Source organism: Cupressus sempervirens, chromosome 5 (assembly GCF_028749045.1).
Source record: "Cupressus sempervirens isolate cs-2001-9-10 chromosome 5, ASM2874904v1, whole genome shotgun sequence".
In the NCBI taxonomy this organism is placed as follows: domain Eukaryota; kingdom Viridiplantae; phylum Streptophyta; class Pinopsida; order Cupressales; family Cupressaceae; genus Cupressus; species Cupressus sempervirens.
The window spans coordinates 697,020,108-697,037,995 of record NC_143122.1 but is presented as its reverse complement, the minus strand read 5'-3'; the positions used below and the strand labels follow the sequence as shown (position 1 = coordinate 697,037,995).

At 36.8% G+C, this 17,888-nt stretch overlaps 1 protein-coding gene across 1 annotated transcript in view; it reads left to right on the top strand.

Moving 5' to 3' along the window:
• Window positions 1-17,888, top strand: part of LOC149557899 (Serine carboxypeptidase S28 family protein) — a 147,804-nt gene that overhangs the window by 24,824 nt on the left and 105,092 nt on the right. Inside the window, exons 2-5 of the mRNA XM_089832352.1 lie at window positions 12,396-12,582; window positions 12,678-12,811; window positions 13,015-13,127; window positions 13,225-13,348. Coding sequence (XP_089688478.1) covers window positions 12,396-12,582; window positions 12,678-12,811; window positions 13,015-13,127; window positions 13,225-13,348 — 558 coding nt within the window. The remainder of the gene's footprint in view (window positions 1-12,395; window positions 12,583-12,677; window positions 12,812-13,014; window positions 13,128-13,224; window positions 13,349-17,888) is intronic.

Genomic DNA, 17,888 nt, shown 5'->3' with positions numbered 1-17,888 from the left:
AATAATGATACTTGTCCACACTCAAATCCATTTAGGGCCAAAAATTAAAAGGATCGAAATTGACTTGTAAGCGACAATCGTAGATTCAAATTATAGAGGCAAAGAGCTCGCATGATTGTGGTAGTAGATTTTGAGGAAATCAACGACGATCGCGAAACAGTTGAAAAGATAAATGTGTGGACCCAGATAAAATAGAGTAATGCCACGTGGGGGGTGCAGACCCAGCTTATTAACATGCATTTTCTAGTCAAAGCACAAAGACTCAATCGCGGTCGTTGATCTGGATTAATCGTGGCCGTCCATTTTCTCAGTGAAGGAAGGATAAAGTTAAAGCCCCAATCAAAGCAGGAAGACAAATCTTGATTGTTGAGTTGGTAAATGAAGATGGTACATTGATGACAGAGATTTAAAATGAGAGAAACAACTAGAAACATGAAATGGAAAAGGTGGCGCGAAGGGTTTTGTTGAACTAATAAGGGAAAATGAAGTATTTTGAGCACATTCTAGAGTGATAGTGAATTGCAAAAGCCATGGAGGATGCCACAGGTTAATAAGGAATATCAGGCTGTCAAATTCAGAGTCAAGAACATTACCAAAACCATGTAGTGATGCCAAACTATTAGGGTTTTGAGGGTTTCTGACCATTTCTCTTTCTTTCTTTGACGTATTGAATTGTAACTAATGACTAATGTTTCCTTAGCGATTCAAGTGCTCTGTGTGGTAATCGTGAAATGTAATTGGCCAGTTCTAAAGGGACTATAAATGTAACTTTTTGAGAAGTAAATAGGATCGACAGTTTGTTTTGCAATCTTTCCTCTTGTAGCTAAAACTATTGAGTGAGAATTGAAAGGTTGTAGGGAGGAATTTGATGGTGTTTGTGAGTTTCTTTTCCTTTCATTGTCTCTTGTTTGCCGAGCTAACATGCATGTAGCTTAGTTTCTCCTCGGAATTGTAGGATGAGTTCATGTGAAGTTGTTAATGTCCAGTTGAATTGATTGTCAACAAGTGTTAACAATCATAGCAGTTTGAGTGCTGTCTTTCACATGCATTTTTGTTCTTTTCCTTGGCTGCATTTCATATAGTGCCAAAGAGTGGTTCTGGTTAGTGAGAAATTGTTCAAGTTAGGAGCAATTTGAGAGTTGTAGCTTGACAAGGTGAGCTGAGTCTTGTTGATGCGAGTTTTGTGTCACTACATAACATATTAGTAATTGGATGCTTGATACAGAATATCAAATACACAATTCCTCTCTTGAAAAGTTATCTCTCATGGGACATGAGTATAACTCCAATGTTCCTTACACCGTTGGATACTTGCTCAGTTTTATCAATATGATTTGCTGGTAATCACGTAGGCGGCCTTACGTTTTCTTGTTTGAGAAAAATTTGGATCTTGGTGAGAAAATGGAGATGGTGGTTCGGTGTGAATGCTAGATGATGTTGATGGTGCGATGATGGCAATGTAGGGTGAATGGCGATGGAAGGTGAGAATGCCGATGTTTTGGTTTACTTCTCTAACTAGCCTCTTCTAAGCATGAAATTTGGCTGCTCAACTACTCCTACTCCTAAGAATGGAAGGTTAGCAGATGGACGGGGATCGAATCTAATGAAGGCTAACCAGCGGCCCTACCTCCATAGATGCAACGCTTCAAAGGAAAGTAAACTAGATCACCACACAAAGCCTCCCAACCAGCCGCTAGGATGCTAGTGGCCTAGTGTTGACCCCTATCAAACATCTACCAAAGCTACCATGCAACTATCCATTTTATTTTACTCTTACCCTAACAACTTGAAATGAAATTGCTTCAACTTGAAAAGAAAATTTAACTATGTGGAAGTAGAAAACATGCAATAACACCCAATGTTCTTAGTCAACATGCAATGAAAAAGAGAGCACTTTGGTATTATTTTCGCAACAATTTCTCCAACCCCTCCTCTTTACAAATGAGAGCTAATGGCCTTATATAGAGGTCCAAAATACAATGGACGGTAGAGATCAAAACAAGATCGACAATCCAGATTGGATCCAAAAACCCTAATTAGGGTTGCCACCCCATCGGCCAATGAGAAGATGCCACCTCATCAATGGACCAATGAAAAAAAGTGCAAAAGTGGCAACCAATGAGAAGGCACCAAAATGGTGGCCAATCAGAAACAAACACTTGTCCTATTCTAGAAGAAAGAGAAAGTTGCCACTTAGGCTTACATAAGATGATCTTCTAATATAATTCTTCCTTTTTCTTTTGTTCTTTTAGCTAAGGCAATGAACTTAGCTAGCCTTTCGTTAACTTCTTCCATAGGAGGACAAGGTGTGTGCTTCGCTCGAAGTTCTGCTGACTTTGCCACGCTGTTTGCTGCTTGTAGTATCCTTTCGTGATCCTTCTCATATTCCTTTGCAAACCCAATAAAAGCATTGAGTGAGGAAAGGGTGTTCAAATGTTTCCTTTTGACGGCAGCCTTTCCTAACTCATCCAATCTCGATCCAAATCCTGTCTCACTGACATCCTCCTCTCTAATACCCTCAAAATCAAGCGCCACCCCAACGTCGCTCATCATGGTCGAAATGGAAGTGTCGACGCTTGGGCCGTGTTGTGCAATCTCATCATGAATTTCTTCAAGTGTTCTGAATCTGGTAGTCAATGCGACATACCAAGATTCAACTATGCTCAATCCTCTCTCATCAACCAACCGGGCTCTTTCCAAATATGCCTCCGGTAGCCTAATGAATGCCTGCAGCTTAGGAATAACCAAATCCTTGATGGGAAGAAAATTCTTCCATTCCTCTTCAAATAATCTGAATTTGTTTCTAACAGTCACCAATGACTGGAATGTTGAGATGAAGGAGGGCAAAAAATTTCGCCCATCTTGGATTGTATCATAGATCCAACCCCTTACTTCATGTAACTGAGCTGATACCTCTTCTGAATTGCTCCCGCTGTCTTGAGGAAGGGCTGCCTGATGCAGCTGTTGGATTGGCTGGCAATCTCTCCAATATTTGTTTTCGGCCTCCAACTTTACTATCCTTTCGTTTGCCTTCCTCAATCTTTCTCTGATTGATGCTATGCCTTCCTGAACCTCCTCACATTCCATATCATCTGTATTTCTTCCCAAATTATGTTCTACTATTTCGTACTCCTGGGCTGCAATCTCATCCGCTGCCTTATTGACTGTTGGTATAGCAATCTGAACCCTTCGGTGACCATCATTGTGGCTTCTGATTACCCTTGCCACCGTATTTGCCATCTGTTTTTGGTTCTCGCTATCATCCTTTTCTATTAGTCCTTGGATATCATCAACTGCGTGAGCCATTACCACCTTGCCTCTCGGCATAAGCATTTGCCTTAACCATAGTGGTGCAGTGCATCTCCCCAAATCCGGATTCGGTTCGACCAACAAAGCATCACCAACGGCCTTAGACGCCTGACTTATCTCTTCAATATCAATCGGCCCATCTTCTTCTCTACTAGTTTCTGCCATATTTCCTTGCTGGTTCTCCGAGAGAGGGGAGTACTCCGTACTTTCACTGTAGCCACTTGATTCCGAATCAGAGCTCACCTCCACTGCGGCCCCTTTATCACTCGAATTGACCTCTTGGCTTCTAGCCTTAGTTATACTCTCCCTTGACGGCGCTGCCCGCTGTCTCTTGGCTGGAGGTTCTGAACGTTCTTGGCTTTTCTCTACCTCCAAAGCCCTCTTCTTGCTATTTCTAACTGTCTCCGATTGCCGGCCACTTCCTTCACCCTTCTGTCCGATTGATTCTACTAAACCTTCCTTCGGTTTCATCATCTCATAAGTAAGGAGAACCTTTTGTCTTTGTAGCTTTCTCAACTTGGCATTATACCACGACTCGGTATGCAAATCTACTGTCCTTGTGACTGCCTCCAAGGAAGGATCTTGATGATCGTCCCAATCCACTGGATTCAACTCTGTTCCAACTACTGTCTCATAGTCTTCTCTCAACACACTACGATCATCCTCCAATTGATCGGGAATATCAAGGCCTCTCCATCTGATATCTCTCATCATGTTCACCGACAATCTCGAGAAAGCTAGCTTTCTCACGTGAAAATCATCCTTTGCATTGGCCCAAAAGTCCTCTATAGTGGGAACATGCTTAAATTCGCTTCCATGAGATGCCTTGATAAGACCAATAGGGTCGAATCCTTGCCTTGCTCTGTACCATCCTAGATGATACCACTCCAATTCCTTTTCCGCAGCCTCAAAGGCGGCCCGATTTGGGCAACTATCATTGCCAATTATAATTGAGAAGGAAACGCCTGTTTTCCCCTCATTCCTCATTACTCTATCATAGTGCTCAAGCTGCCTAGCCAATTCCATCAAAACTACCTTGTCGGGCGGGTATCTTGGAAGCCTCTTGGGACAAACTGTACTTCCTGCCACTCTAATGTATGTGAATTGCGGGAATTGGATGAACCAACTCCCAAACTTCTTAATCCTTGCTTCTGCTTCCGATGAAAGTCTCTTAGCAGGCGCCCCTTGTAATACCCTTACTGTCTTCATGGCGAATGCATCGCAAAACATCTTGTAATCCTTGTTATTGTGCAAATGAAGCTGCGGATAGCATTCATGCACCAAATATTGCCCCGGCCCATTACCAATCTCTCCTAAGGCCCTAAGTCCCGGACTCTCATACAATCTAGCAATTAAGTAAAACAGATAGGATCCCATGTAGAATTGCCTTTGGTTTTGAACTGTTCTAAGTTGCAACTCTAAATTTTCACTTATGATCCTAGCCCAATCAAATTTTCCTTTTCCCTTTTCAATTTCATCAATGAAGAAGTACATCCAGTTTTCGAATTGCATAGCTTGAGCTAGGCCCATGATCCGGCTGAGAAGAACAATGAGATCGCCATATTCCGGCTTGAAATCTGCCACTGTAAGCCTTGTTGATTTGTTAACTCCTTTCCTTCCTTCGTGTATCCAATTCCGCTTTAGATGTGAGAAGCAGGCCTCTTGGTTACCTTGAAATGATTTGGCCACCTGATCCACCATTACAACTGTCATGCCCTTGCTCTGGGGAATATTAAATGTCTCTTCAATTGCTTGTTCGCCAATGTTGGCCAACACTCTCTTCCCTTCGCCAAAAATGATGGATTTACTGTCTAGATCAAATCTGGATGCACACTCCATAATCAATTCCGGACAAGGCAAAGTAGGAGGAAAAGCTGCTGCATGTACAATTCCGCTCTTGTATATCCTCTTTGCCAAGGGGGATTGTCCTTCCTTTAGTCTGTCCCTCATCCGTATCATGTCCACTGTAGCAATATTAGTATCGGTTATTTTCTTCATTTTCGAGAAGAAGGAAGTTTTGGGCGTCATATCCTCTTTGTCTTTCTTAGCGTTTGCCCGCTTGGGATTCTTACTTGCACTATCATCCTCCATGCTCGTCGCCCTATTACGGGATGGTAGAGTGGTGGACCAAAAGGCAAGAAGAACCAAGTAGTGCAATTCTTAGAAAAGAGCGAAAGAATGGATGTCAGCTTAAGCACTCCTTGCAACTCTAGATGATGACTTTCACCTTAACTAATAATCTTACAGCAACTTTTCGGAACCCGGGATATGACATCAAAGAATTACAAATCCCTTTGTAAATTAGAAAACAAAGCCTCTAAGCTTATCCAACACTTGCCTTCTATGCAAAAATCAAACTTTCATATGTATCTCTTCTCCCAACAAAATTGCCCAAATCTGATATAAAAATTGCAGCCCCTCTAGAAAATCAGAATTTTGTCTTCTACAAATTTCGGCCCCCACAAAATTCGGCTCCCACAAAATTCGGCTAAGCATGAAAAAAATCTGCCCTTCCACAAAATTTGCCCAAGCAAAGAAGGAGCAAAATCTGTAAAATCTGCCACATAGGGCACAAATCGCAGCCCACAAAGTGGAGCAAAAATCCCCAAAACGCAAAAAATCTGGCCCTTAGACAAATCGCCCAACAATGGCAATGGAGAAATTGCCCAAAAATCGCCAAAAAACTGCCTTCCACCAATTTCGCCCAAGTCTGGAAATCTGCCCTTGCTTCAAATTCGCCCAAGCATGAGGAGCAAATGAATTGATGAAAATGAAATGGGAGGGGACTCCCTTTATAGCAGCTTTCACCTTCCTCCCAGGCTGGCCGACTTGGTCCTACAGAGGAAAAAAAAAAAAACCAAAATTAAAGCTAAGTTAGTGGCCCACTTTAAATACTTTGCCAAAATTTTAATTTTCTAAAATGAAAACTGCACTTTTAATTTACTAATTAACCACAAATTGCAAAACGAAATTAAATGGTGCCTTGGGGATGCTAAAAATTTCTATTTAATGAGGGTTTGCTAATTAATACATCCTTGAAGTTGAATTTTGGCTAACCAAAAGCCATTTCTTAATATTAATTTACCAATTTCATTAAATACCAAAAGCTTTCAAGGCAAATTTAATCTATTAAAGCCAATTTTTGCAATTTTCCTCTAAATTGATTTTGCTAAATAATTAAAATTTTATGACAAAAAATAAAATTGCCTCTAGAGTAAAAATCGATTTTGCAATTTAACTTCATCTTACAAAATTAAATTCTATTTCACCAAAAAAAAAAAAAGATTTTCCAAGAACCTAAGTCTAACGAAAAATTTCCTTATTTGAAAATCATTCAAATTTACTATTAAATCCAAATTTTCAAAAGAAATCGTCTAAGTACAAAATTCACAATCTTATCCTGCCAAGTTGAAATCAATTTTGAACTTATTCGGCCTAAGGATAGAACTGATAGCTCTGGAAAATCAAGTTGAAACCGGGTGAAAAATACATCTAACCTTCTCCACTGGCCCTAAAGGCGATTAAAAAGGGGGTCCCCAAGATTTTGGGGCGATGTGTGAAAACCTCACAACAAGTCTTACTTCATCATTTAATCTTTTCTACTTTCTTGTTGTTGGTTGCAATCAGTAGGTTTAATGTGCATTTAGGAGTAGGAGTAGTGTTAGTTGTAGACCATAAACTTGCCTAAGTTACTTATAAGTATGAGTATCTTGGTGAAATCCTCTTCTGCTCTCAGGTTAAGAGCATACCCCCGCCCTTTGATCAATTAGAAACATAATTCATTGCACATTTTGCATATAGGGGAGCTGTACCCTTCAATTCAGGGATTAGTGACATCAGATTGCACTAATCCAATCTGCTGATAATAGTTTGTTTCTCAACCCTCTGGCCATTAAGAGTCAAGATAAAACCAATCAAAAGAGAATTACAAACTGTTAACCAACAATTGTCAAGCCTTTGTATATCTTCCTAAAGAGAAAAGTGGCAAACTCGATCCAAAATCCCAACAGTGTATCTATATGGGTTATGGTGAAGACCTGTTTAGTTTTCCATTATAGGATCCCACTACAAAGAAAATTTTGAGTAGTTGAGATGTGGTCTTTAATGAGACGAAGTTTCCAGCTCTGTCAAAGGGGAAACACCTACCAGAGAATTCATTCCTTTATCAATTTTTGCCAATAATGAAAATGGTTCAAGACATATAGCAGTGAACCCTCAGCCTCAACCTATGTTCTCATCTCTTGCTTTTGTTTTAGCTCTAAATCTTGCTTTGTCATCATCCTCTATTTCTAACAGCATGGACAATGATCATGATAATTGACAATCTGAAGAATTGTTTAAAGAAAGTTTACAACCACATAGGGGTTCGAATGTCTACTTTGAGAAACATCCTGAAATCCCTTATGATCTAGATAGTCCACAGGCATATGAACAAGAAGCTGTTAGAATAGACTATGATAGACCTTATTTACCTTTGAGTATTCCACATAGGGGGTATGACATGTTGGAGACTAGTCATGATGGTGGAGATGTGTTTGGGGGCATACGTGGTTTGTTTCCAAAAGCTCATGTTGATTCCCGCCTCAAATATGCATATTAACTGCAACTTTGGGGATGTAAATGTTGTTTTGCCACCACATACCTTAGTCTTTTCTGATTACAACAAAGATTCTCTAGGATTCTCCATCATGGATCTAAACGATGACTTGGCAAATACTAAGTGTTCACTACAACAACTTCATACATCTACATCACCAGAGAAATCATGCCATATCGGTAACTTGGATTATGTGCTAGAACGTGGTATTGGGAATTTTGCTCCTTGGCGATAACAAATGATGCTTATCTCAGGTTCAACGATGAGGCATATATAGGTTTGAGAAACACTAATTCACATCCCAATGAAACATAGCAGACGTCCTAGTCCAGCTTGGAGATCACTCGGCTTAAGCAAAGGATGAGTAGGATCCATCCAACAAACATCCAAGATTGTAATAATAAGCTACAAAATCGAAGTGCTATGACTTACAATCCCAAAATTAAAGGGGTTATTCAAAATTTTTATGGAAGAACCATAGTCATCGACTTTGAATTAATTCCTACCCTAAATGTCAAATACAAGAACTCAACATTTGAGTTAAGACGACCCACCAGGCAAAGGAGGATGCTTGTCAAATATTCAACTTATAAATTATTATTTTCTAAGGAGGCAAAGCTTGAAATTTTAATCTCTGATCAAATTGAACTAGTTAATTTTAAAGATGATTGTGGAAGTGTTGATAAGAATCAGTAGATGATTGCGATGGAGGAAGAGATACTTCTTTAAAAGCTAATAAAACTTAGGATTTGGTGCTTCCACCCAATCGCAAAGCTCTTAAAAATCGTTAGGTGTAGAAATTGAAAGAGGAAGATGGAGGCGGGAAAAGTTATCATGCTCATTTGGTTGTCAAAGGACTTAACAAAAGGGACTAGATTTTGATGAGGTTTTCTCACCAGTTGTGCGAATGACTACAATCCAGTCAATATTGGGATTAGTAGCCTTTTGGGATCTTAAATTAGAACAAATTGATATCAAGATAGCGTTTCTACACAGTGACATCAATGAAGAATTATACATGGAACAACCTGAAGGCTTTGTCCTAAAGGGAAAGGAACATCTCTATTGTCGGTTGGAGCGTAGCTTGTATGGGCTTAAGCAAGCCCCAAGATAGTGGTACATTAAATTTGATCGTTTCATGGATGAACATAACTTCACTCGATGTGAATCAGACCTGTGTGTCTACTACAAAAGGCTTCCCAATGGTGAGTATGTTATTCTTCTACTTTATGTTGATGATATGTTGGTTTTTTATTCTCCACGAATTGTTGCCAAGTTGAAGAAAGAGTTGCTCGATTTCCCATGAAAGATTTAGGGTCTGCCAAGAAGATTCTTGAAATGACTATCACTAGAGATAGACAAAAAAAGATGCTTATGCTATCACAAAAATCATACATTGACAGAGTTGTAGAGAGGTTTGGTATGGCTGCTGCAAAAATTGTCTCTATTTGACTTGCTCGTCAGTTCCATTTATCTTCTTATTTGTGTCCTAAAACACAAGAGGAAAATGAATTTATGGATAGAGTTCCTTATAAATTTGCAGTTGGTCGCATAATGTATTCCATGGTTTCCACTCTCCCCGATATTGCTCATGCAGTGGGAGTGGTGATTAGGTTCATGAGCAATCCTCGGAAGCCTCATTGGGAAGTGGTTAAATGGATATTGCGGTACCTCAAGGGTACTTATGTTTGTGCATTATGTTCTGGTGGTAATCATAAGCAGCTACAAGGTTTCACTGATTCTGATCTTGCTAGAGATCTTGATAAATGTAGGTCTACTGCTGGCTATGCTTTCATGTTTGCTGGGGCTGCTATAAGTTGGACCTCAAGGTGCAGCATTCTGTTGCTCTTTCTTTTGCTGAAGCTGAGTACTTGGCTCTTTTTGAAGGTGCTAGGGAGTTGATTTGGTTACAATGCTTGTTTAGTGATGTACATTGCCAACAAAATGATTATTTTTTATCTTGTGATAGTCCTAGTGCTATTTTTATGGCTTACAATCATTCCTTTTAGCAGCGGTCTTAAAATATTAACAAACATGCTCATGATGTTCGTCATGTGGTAGAAGAAGGCAACTTAGGAGTTGCCAAAGTTGACACAAAGATCAATCCGGCGGACATGTTGGCGAAGGTTGTTCCTGAGGAGAAGTTCGAAACTGCCAGGACTTCTCTTGGGCTTGTTAAAAAGAAATCAATCAGTATGTAGAGCAGGGAAATGGGTCATCAGTTGACACATCCGTTGTCTGGGAGATTGTAGAGTCGGTGAAGCTCAACGGTTGCCTTGGGTTTTCCCTCCAATTATTATGTCTCTTCAGCTGATCATCTTTTGCTATATATCTGCTATTGTATCTATTGTAAACTGAACTTTTGATCAATAATACAATAACTCTGCTCTTAGTGTGGAGGTAGACACAAGTTGTGGTGAATCATGATAAATTTGTGTTTTTATTGTTTATCTTTTGTCTTGCTGTTCTGTAATTTTTTTTTGGCACTTTCAGTATACTTGACAGGACCATCTAGGGAAATGGTGATTAGGTCTTAATGGTAAAAGCATGTTGTACTTTTAAATCTGAAATCTTTTAATGAACTGAACAATAGTTGAAATTTTGAAAGTCCTGAAATCTGATTTCAGTAGTTATTGACGGAAAAAATGCAGTTAACGTTGGAGATGGAGGCCTAAGGCTGGAAAACATGGTAGACAAGAGCTGATAAATGCAGCAGCAAGTGGGGATAATGGAGGACAAAGGGAAAAGTTGTGATAATAGAAGACAATAGGAGATGATAAAGCTTCTGTGATATCTGAAACTAAACTGCTATGTATAAATCAAACTTTTTTGGTCTCTCTCTACCAAAAACTTAAATTTATTGTAAAATAATCTTAAACAGAACTAATCATAATCCAAATAACATTCCTAGGTAATGCATAAGAAAAAGAAAAAGGATTTTTCCCGAGGAGGTATGATAAGGCTTCACAAGGATTTGCCTAATTTTTTTTTCTTTCAAGTTGGTATATTGGTTTGTAAATCCAGTCGAGAGTAGTAAATGAAAAATGAATTAAGAGACAGTATTTGAAGTAAAATGGTTACACTTGTCAGGGTATAAAGTACAAGCACTTAGTACAGTGAGCAATAAAAACATTGTAGTAATTAGAGACTTGCTGCAGTTTTATTCTATCGTCCCATCATCTTTATTGGTCTTAAGAAAAAATGTCCACTGGAATTATCTTTTCGTAGTCCATAGAGAATCATGTATGAACTCTGCTGTTTGGAAAGTCGGCCAAGCAATATTGTAGGACAGGTGTTTTCAGTTTCCATTTACCACAGGAATTTTACTCCTCTAAATACAAAAGCTGAAATACATAGTCCACTGATAAAAAAAATCAGTACAGGTTGTTAGTCACAATACTCGTATTCAACTTAATTTGAGAATGATTGAAATCAATCCTGAACTTCTATCTTGGCATGCTCCTGTGGTAAGGCAAATAATGATAATTTCTGGGAAAAGCGCCTCCAAGTTGAAACTATCACACTCTATCAATTAGTTCAATTACGAGTATTCTAGAGGTGAATGCAATAAATAATTAACTACGTAGCAACTATAATTTATACCCTCTACTGCTTTTTATTCATGTACATGCCTGGCTAATGTCAGGTTAAAAGTTTAGCAACTGAAAAATATCTCATGTACCTCGAATGAATTGGTTGCACTTCAATATAGATATAAAGCTTGGCACAAAAGTGTTTTAACATGTATCTAAATCAGAGTAACGAGACTCACTACGAGTTGGGCGAGTCATCCGAGTTGGCGAGTCGAGTTACGTCAGCCAGGTCAAAATGACCCGTGACCTTGACTCGGTGGGTCAACTGTGCTGACTCGCCCGACTTGGCTGACTTGGCTGACTCGGCTGACTCGCCTACTTGACTTGGCTGATCCATCTGACTCGTCTGATTTTTAATTTTTGTTTTCAAAATTTTCTGAATACATCTAAAATTTACCTTTGTACTTATGTAATTGATGTATGTTATGTATGTGATCAAATTACCTTCTATTTCATTATGTAATTGTGTCTTTAAGCTTTATTTAATAATGGGTGCATGGAATTTTTTTAAATCCAAAAAAATCTCTAAATTTCAAGGGTTTTGTCACTTTGCCGAGTCACTGCGGAGTCACAGGTGAGTTCGAGCTGGGTCACGAGTCAAATTACTCTTGCCAAGTCCGGGCCCGGTCCGAGTCTCGTTACTTTGATCTAAATAGCATCCATTTGATCTTTTATTTTGATGACCTGCATCTCTACTGATTTGCTAAATGAAAGGTTCGGAGAAAAAGATGGAAATCTTCTATTTAACACAGCCAATTTATAGAAATTTATTGTTTCACATTTTGTCAAAATCGTTCTGTATTTTTTCCTTCCAGTTTTGTTGCTGTAGGAAAGTCTTCTGTATTCAAGTTGTTCATTAAAAAGGCTTTATTCAACTATGATATGTTGCATCTCAGCACCGTTACTATGGAACATCAATGCCTTATGGTAGCCATGATGCAGCCTACAAAGATGGGGATTCATTATCTTTTCTGACAGCTGAACAAGCAATAGCTGACTTTGCAATATTGATATTAGACCTGAAAAAGAATTTATCAGCCGAGGCCTCTCCAGTTGTTTTGTTTGGTGGATCTTATGGTGGAAGTAAGGATAGCTCTTCTATGTAGTTTTATGTCTTTGGATACAACCTTCAAATAAATAATTGCTCATTTTTCTTTATATGTTTATTGTCCCTACAGTGCTGGCTGCTTGGATGCGATTAAAGTATCCACATATTGCAATAGGCGCCTTGGCTTCATCTGCACCGATATTGCAATTTGAAGACATTGTGCCGTGGGATGTCTTCTATGATATTGTTTCTACTGATTTCAGGGTCCAGATTTTGACTCCCTATATTTTTTTCTTGTCTTGGAAGTTCAACGGATTTCCATGTTAAGATCTTATTGTTTAACATGTTTTTGTTCTTATTGTTTTAGTTAAAGGAAATTTGAATTCTTTATGAAATTGTACATAAGTTTAACAAATTACTGATTTTTGGAAATAGAAGCTAACAATGATAACTACTTCATCATACAGCGAGAGAGTGAGAATTGCTTTAGAGTGATAAAGGACTCCTGGAGTTTACTGGAGAGTTATGGTAAAAATGACGAAGGTTTGCGTGAGATTAGTAAGAAGTTCCACCTTTGCCGGTAACTCCATGGAGAATTCAGGAGCTAATTATTTTTGGTATGACATATTGATTCTGATATTGTATTTCTTTATACAGTAATAAATATACTTTTGCAGGGACGTGAATAATACTGGGGAAATATATAACTGGCTAGATTCAGCATATAGCAACCTTGCTATGGTGGACTATCCTTACAATGCTTCTTTCCTAATGCCTCTGCCTGCATATCCAATAAGAGAGGTACTTATCTAAATCTGGGGATTTTTTGATGAGAAAATGATTAATGCAGTTTTTGTAAAACCAAACAATAGTAATTTTTGGCTTCTTTTTTAACTAAACAACCATCTGATAGAAGTTATTTATGTGCCCACTTTTATTGGTTATAAAGTAACTAAGAATCTGGTTTGGGAGAAAATGTAGAAAATATATAAGGTTATTCATTATGATGTTGGCTGTGATTTGGATGCAATTCTTTGTTTGTCCATCTCTTCACTGTTCCATAACATTGGACATAATTTTTTAATTATTAATAGTGGGGTTTCTATAGGGGATTATGTCCTTGAAAAGAGGAATTTCATTGCCATCAAGGAGCATTGAAACTAAAGACAAACAAATTCCTTCAGAATACTCAACCTTCTTAGGGATAATAGATTTGGAGATAAACATGCTGCAAGAGTTGACAATTCCTGTAATGCCCCTTGTCTCGAATAGGATTTAATAATAAATAAATAAGTAATATAATCTATTAAATAAATAGTAATAAAAAAGAATTTAATAGGTAAATAATAATATTGAAAAATAAAGATAATTAAATGAATAATATAACGCAGTACAATATGATTATAATATAGTTAAATCAATAATATTGAAAATATAAAATAGAATGAAATTAGTTAATTGATTAATAATATAACTAATTAAATAAAAAAATAACAATATAAAATCTAATAACTATAAAGAATAAAACTAAAATATTAAATAATAAACTTGGAATATAACATAACTAAACTGAAGTTAATAAAGGGTCAAAAGGCATGAAAGAAAAGGTTGTCTCCCTCAAACATGAGATACAATAAGGGAGAAGAGAACTTCATTTGGGGGTGGGAGAAAGGGAAGAGATGCATCAAGAATCAATAGAAGAAAACAAGGAAGTGGCTCCTTCAAAATGTAAAATTAACGAAGGATTGTGACTTTCCCAAAGGGTAATAAATCTGAAAGGTTGTGACTCTTCCGAATGGGCAATAATGATGAAATATTGTCTCTCTTCCAAAGGGTAGTAAATCTGAAAAGTTTGTGACTCTTCCAAAAGGGTATTAAATCTGAAAAGTTTGTGACTCTTCCAAAGGGTCGTAAACCTGAATGGTTGTGATTCTTCCAAAGGGGCAACAATGATGAAATGTTGTCTCTTCCAAAGAAAATATGATGAAGGGTTGTGATTCTTGTAAAGTGTGGTAATTATGAAAGGTTGTGAATCTTCGATGAGAGCTTGTGATTCTTCAAAAGAGAAGTAAAAAACGTTTTGACCATTGTAAAGGGAAGGCATGATGGAGAGGTGTAAGACTTGTCCACATTGGAAGATACAAAGGGAGGATGTTTTATTTGAGGAACAAGGAAGGGAGAGAAATTTGGGGAATACTATACTACTCTTCAAGGAAACAATGAAAATTGGTCAATTCTAATGAAGGTGGTGACCCTTTTAATAAAGGAGATATTATTCCAAGCCAAAAAGGTGGAGAAACAATAAAAGATTATTAATATTCAAATTTTGAGAGCAAAGGCAAAGCAAAAGGTGATCTAGAAAGGGGACATTACAATTCCATGCCATGAGCTTTCTTCACAGCCTCTTGCAAAGTTTGGGAATCAAATGTGTAATATTCCCTCCCCAATAGAATCTTATAATACATAAGAAATTAATAATTAAAATATTAATAATAAAAAAAGAATAATAATAATGAAAGAAATTCTAATAAATGTATAATAATATTAAAATTCTATAATCCTTTCATAGTAGCATTTTAATCAAATAATTGTTGCACAAAACATTAAAATAATAAACTACATAATTGACATTTTAGAGAAATGTAAACTAAAGAATATAATATAGATAAAAATAATAATAATAGGATATAATCTTGATATTATAATATTTATCATTATAGATGAACTAAAAGAAGTGGATATTATCTAATATACAACTAATTATATGAACTCGAGATTATGTCTGAGATTAGTAATAGCCAACATAAATTATTTTTGAAGATAAGAATCATTAAAATAATGACACCTCATAACTAGAACAGTATGTCAAGAGTCATAACCCATTGAATATAGGAAATATGGCAGAACCTGTACGGTAAACAGTTTGAAACAGAACAGGCCTTGAAAAAGAATATACAAAATATTGGAGAGAATAAAAAACGGGGAATACAGAGTCTGTAACTACAGAAGGAGAAGAAAAATCAACATCAGCCAATATAGAGCAAGGCAGAGAGCCAAGAATCTAAGCTAGTTGCAGACAGGAACCGATGCAAAGAATCAGATTACAATTCAGCCTCATTTCATCACATTGAAACCTGTTATTCCACTGTTATACAGTTTGAGTCTACGTTGGTGATAGAATAAGAAAAGATTATTGAAAACATTTTGTCTTTTTTGTTTGGCTCGGTTTAGAGCAATCTACTTTAATGGTACATCTGGGGCACACACAGAAGAAGGGAAAAGTAGAGCGGATAAGACCCAGTCAGTAGAAGCATTAAAAGGAATTTACAACTGTACAGAAAAGCACATACAGTGGATAATGAAGTAACAATGACCGGGAGAAAGTATAGACCTGCAAGGTCATAAAACTAAAAAGAAATAACAATAGTAAAATCATTTTAGTGTAATACTACATTTATGTTCATTCATAACAGTTGCGGGTTTGTAGATTGCTCTCATAGCAATATATGAACGGTCGACCTTACAACGATACAATCTATTACTATCACTATTGCATACATTCGACAGTAAGAAAACTGCAACAATTTTGAGTTTGCAACTTGAACTTGGGGACTGTAACATAGCACAAGCAAAAAAATACATATTTGCATTACATAGAGAGTGACCAACTGTTCTTGCAAGTATTGCACGCAGAATAACCATATAGTACATATTACTCTTCTTTGAAGGTCTCTTTCTGAGGTGCCTAAATAGATAAGGGGAAAAAAATTCTAATTTCAGGATATTCAGATTAAAGAAATCGATTCAGAGACATTTCAAATAACCCTTTATTTTAAGATTGGTGAACATATCAAACTTGTTTGAAACAGAAACAAGGGTAAATTCAATCATTGTCATTTGACAGCTTGATCAATTGATTTTTCAATTTCCTTCTAGAACTGTGAATACAACCAAATTATATTTTAATATATCTGTTGATACAAATCATTACAATTCTCTAGAATTTATCAATTTATTGGAATCAAGTTATAAGCACATTCATCCATAATATTAAGAATTTACCGAAGGAGACAATACAAGAGATATCAAAATTTTGCAATTTGACAATCGCATTTCACAGTCACAATAGGGGACATTACAAAATGCCTTAATCTAGCCTTTCACAGGCTCAAAATATCCCTCAACAAATAAAAGAACAAGTCTTCTTTCTGATATACTTGCAACCTTGACTGAATCTTTTGGAATTCTCTTATATAGGATTGCAAACTACTTGTTTGTTTCAATTGAGCTAAGTTTCTAAAGTATAATTCAGGATGCTTCCTATCAAATCACTCAATCAACCTATCAACTCACTCAATCAACCTATCAACAAACTCCTGATATGTAGTAAGGAGATCATGTTGCAAAGTTGATGTTCTATGATACCGCCAATCATGGGCTAAATCACCCAAGTGCGAAACAGAAAATTTAGTTGCATTCTTCTTTTGCAATAGAATGTAATGTCAAGAAGTTGTTTAGGTTGTGAATACAAGCTCTTGCTGATACCTTACTGCAGTCGTCAAAAGTTGGAAGTGTGAGCTTACTGGTGGCATGCTTTAGGTTATTACTTTTATTTCTTGGCCTCCTATCTTGCCTGGCCCTGTCATAATCCTGTCAAAATTCAAATGTTACTTAACCTTTTGTGGTAATTCATTCCTTTCAGCATACATAGATAGGATTTTACTTGTGAAGGTTAAGCCCTCTTTTTCAACATTCCTCTAATTGTTGATTCACCAAACACACTAAACTTATAAGTTCAAGCACAATTATGAATTCAACGGATCTTTAACCACGTTAGAATGTGAAAACTATGAAGAAATTCAATTCTCCGGAGCTTAAAAGTTGAAAACCTTTGCACAATTCCAGAGACATCCAATATCAAAGACAAATAGTCATAGGCATAATGAATTGATTTTCTCTTCTTAGCTTTTATAATTCCTTCTTTGAGTTTGTTCCATGAAGCTTCTCATATATAAGTCTAATGACATATATTTGTTTTTTGTTGCAGAAGTTGACTTTATTATAATGCTAAACTCCTTAGCTTGGGTGTCAACTTTAATAACTTAATAAATGCTCATAATTCTGAACTAATAATTTAAAAAAAGAAATTAAAAATTTCCGAAGAGGCCGGGTATTTGCTCTAATACCATATTATGGTAAAATAATGTATGTGTTATTAAACAAAGATCACGAATGATCTATATATACAAGATGCAAGAGAATATTCTATAACGAACAAAGATGGAAATAGAAACATTCTTGTACAGTGAAAAAGAAAGTTTAAATAACGAATAGGAGTTTA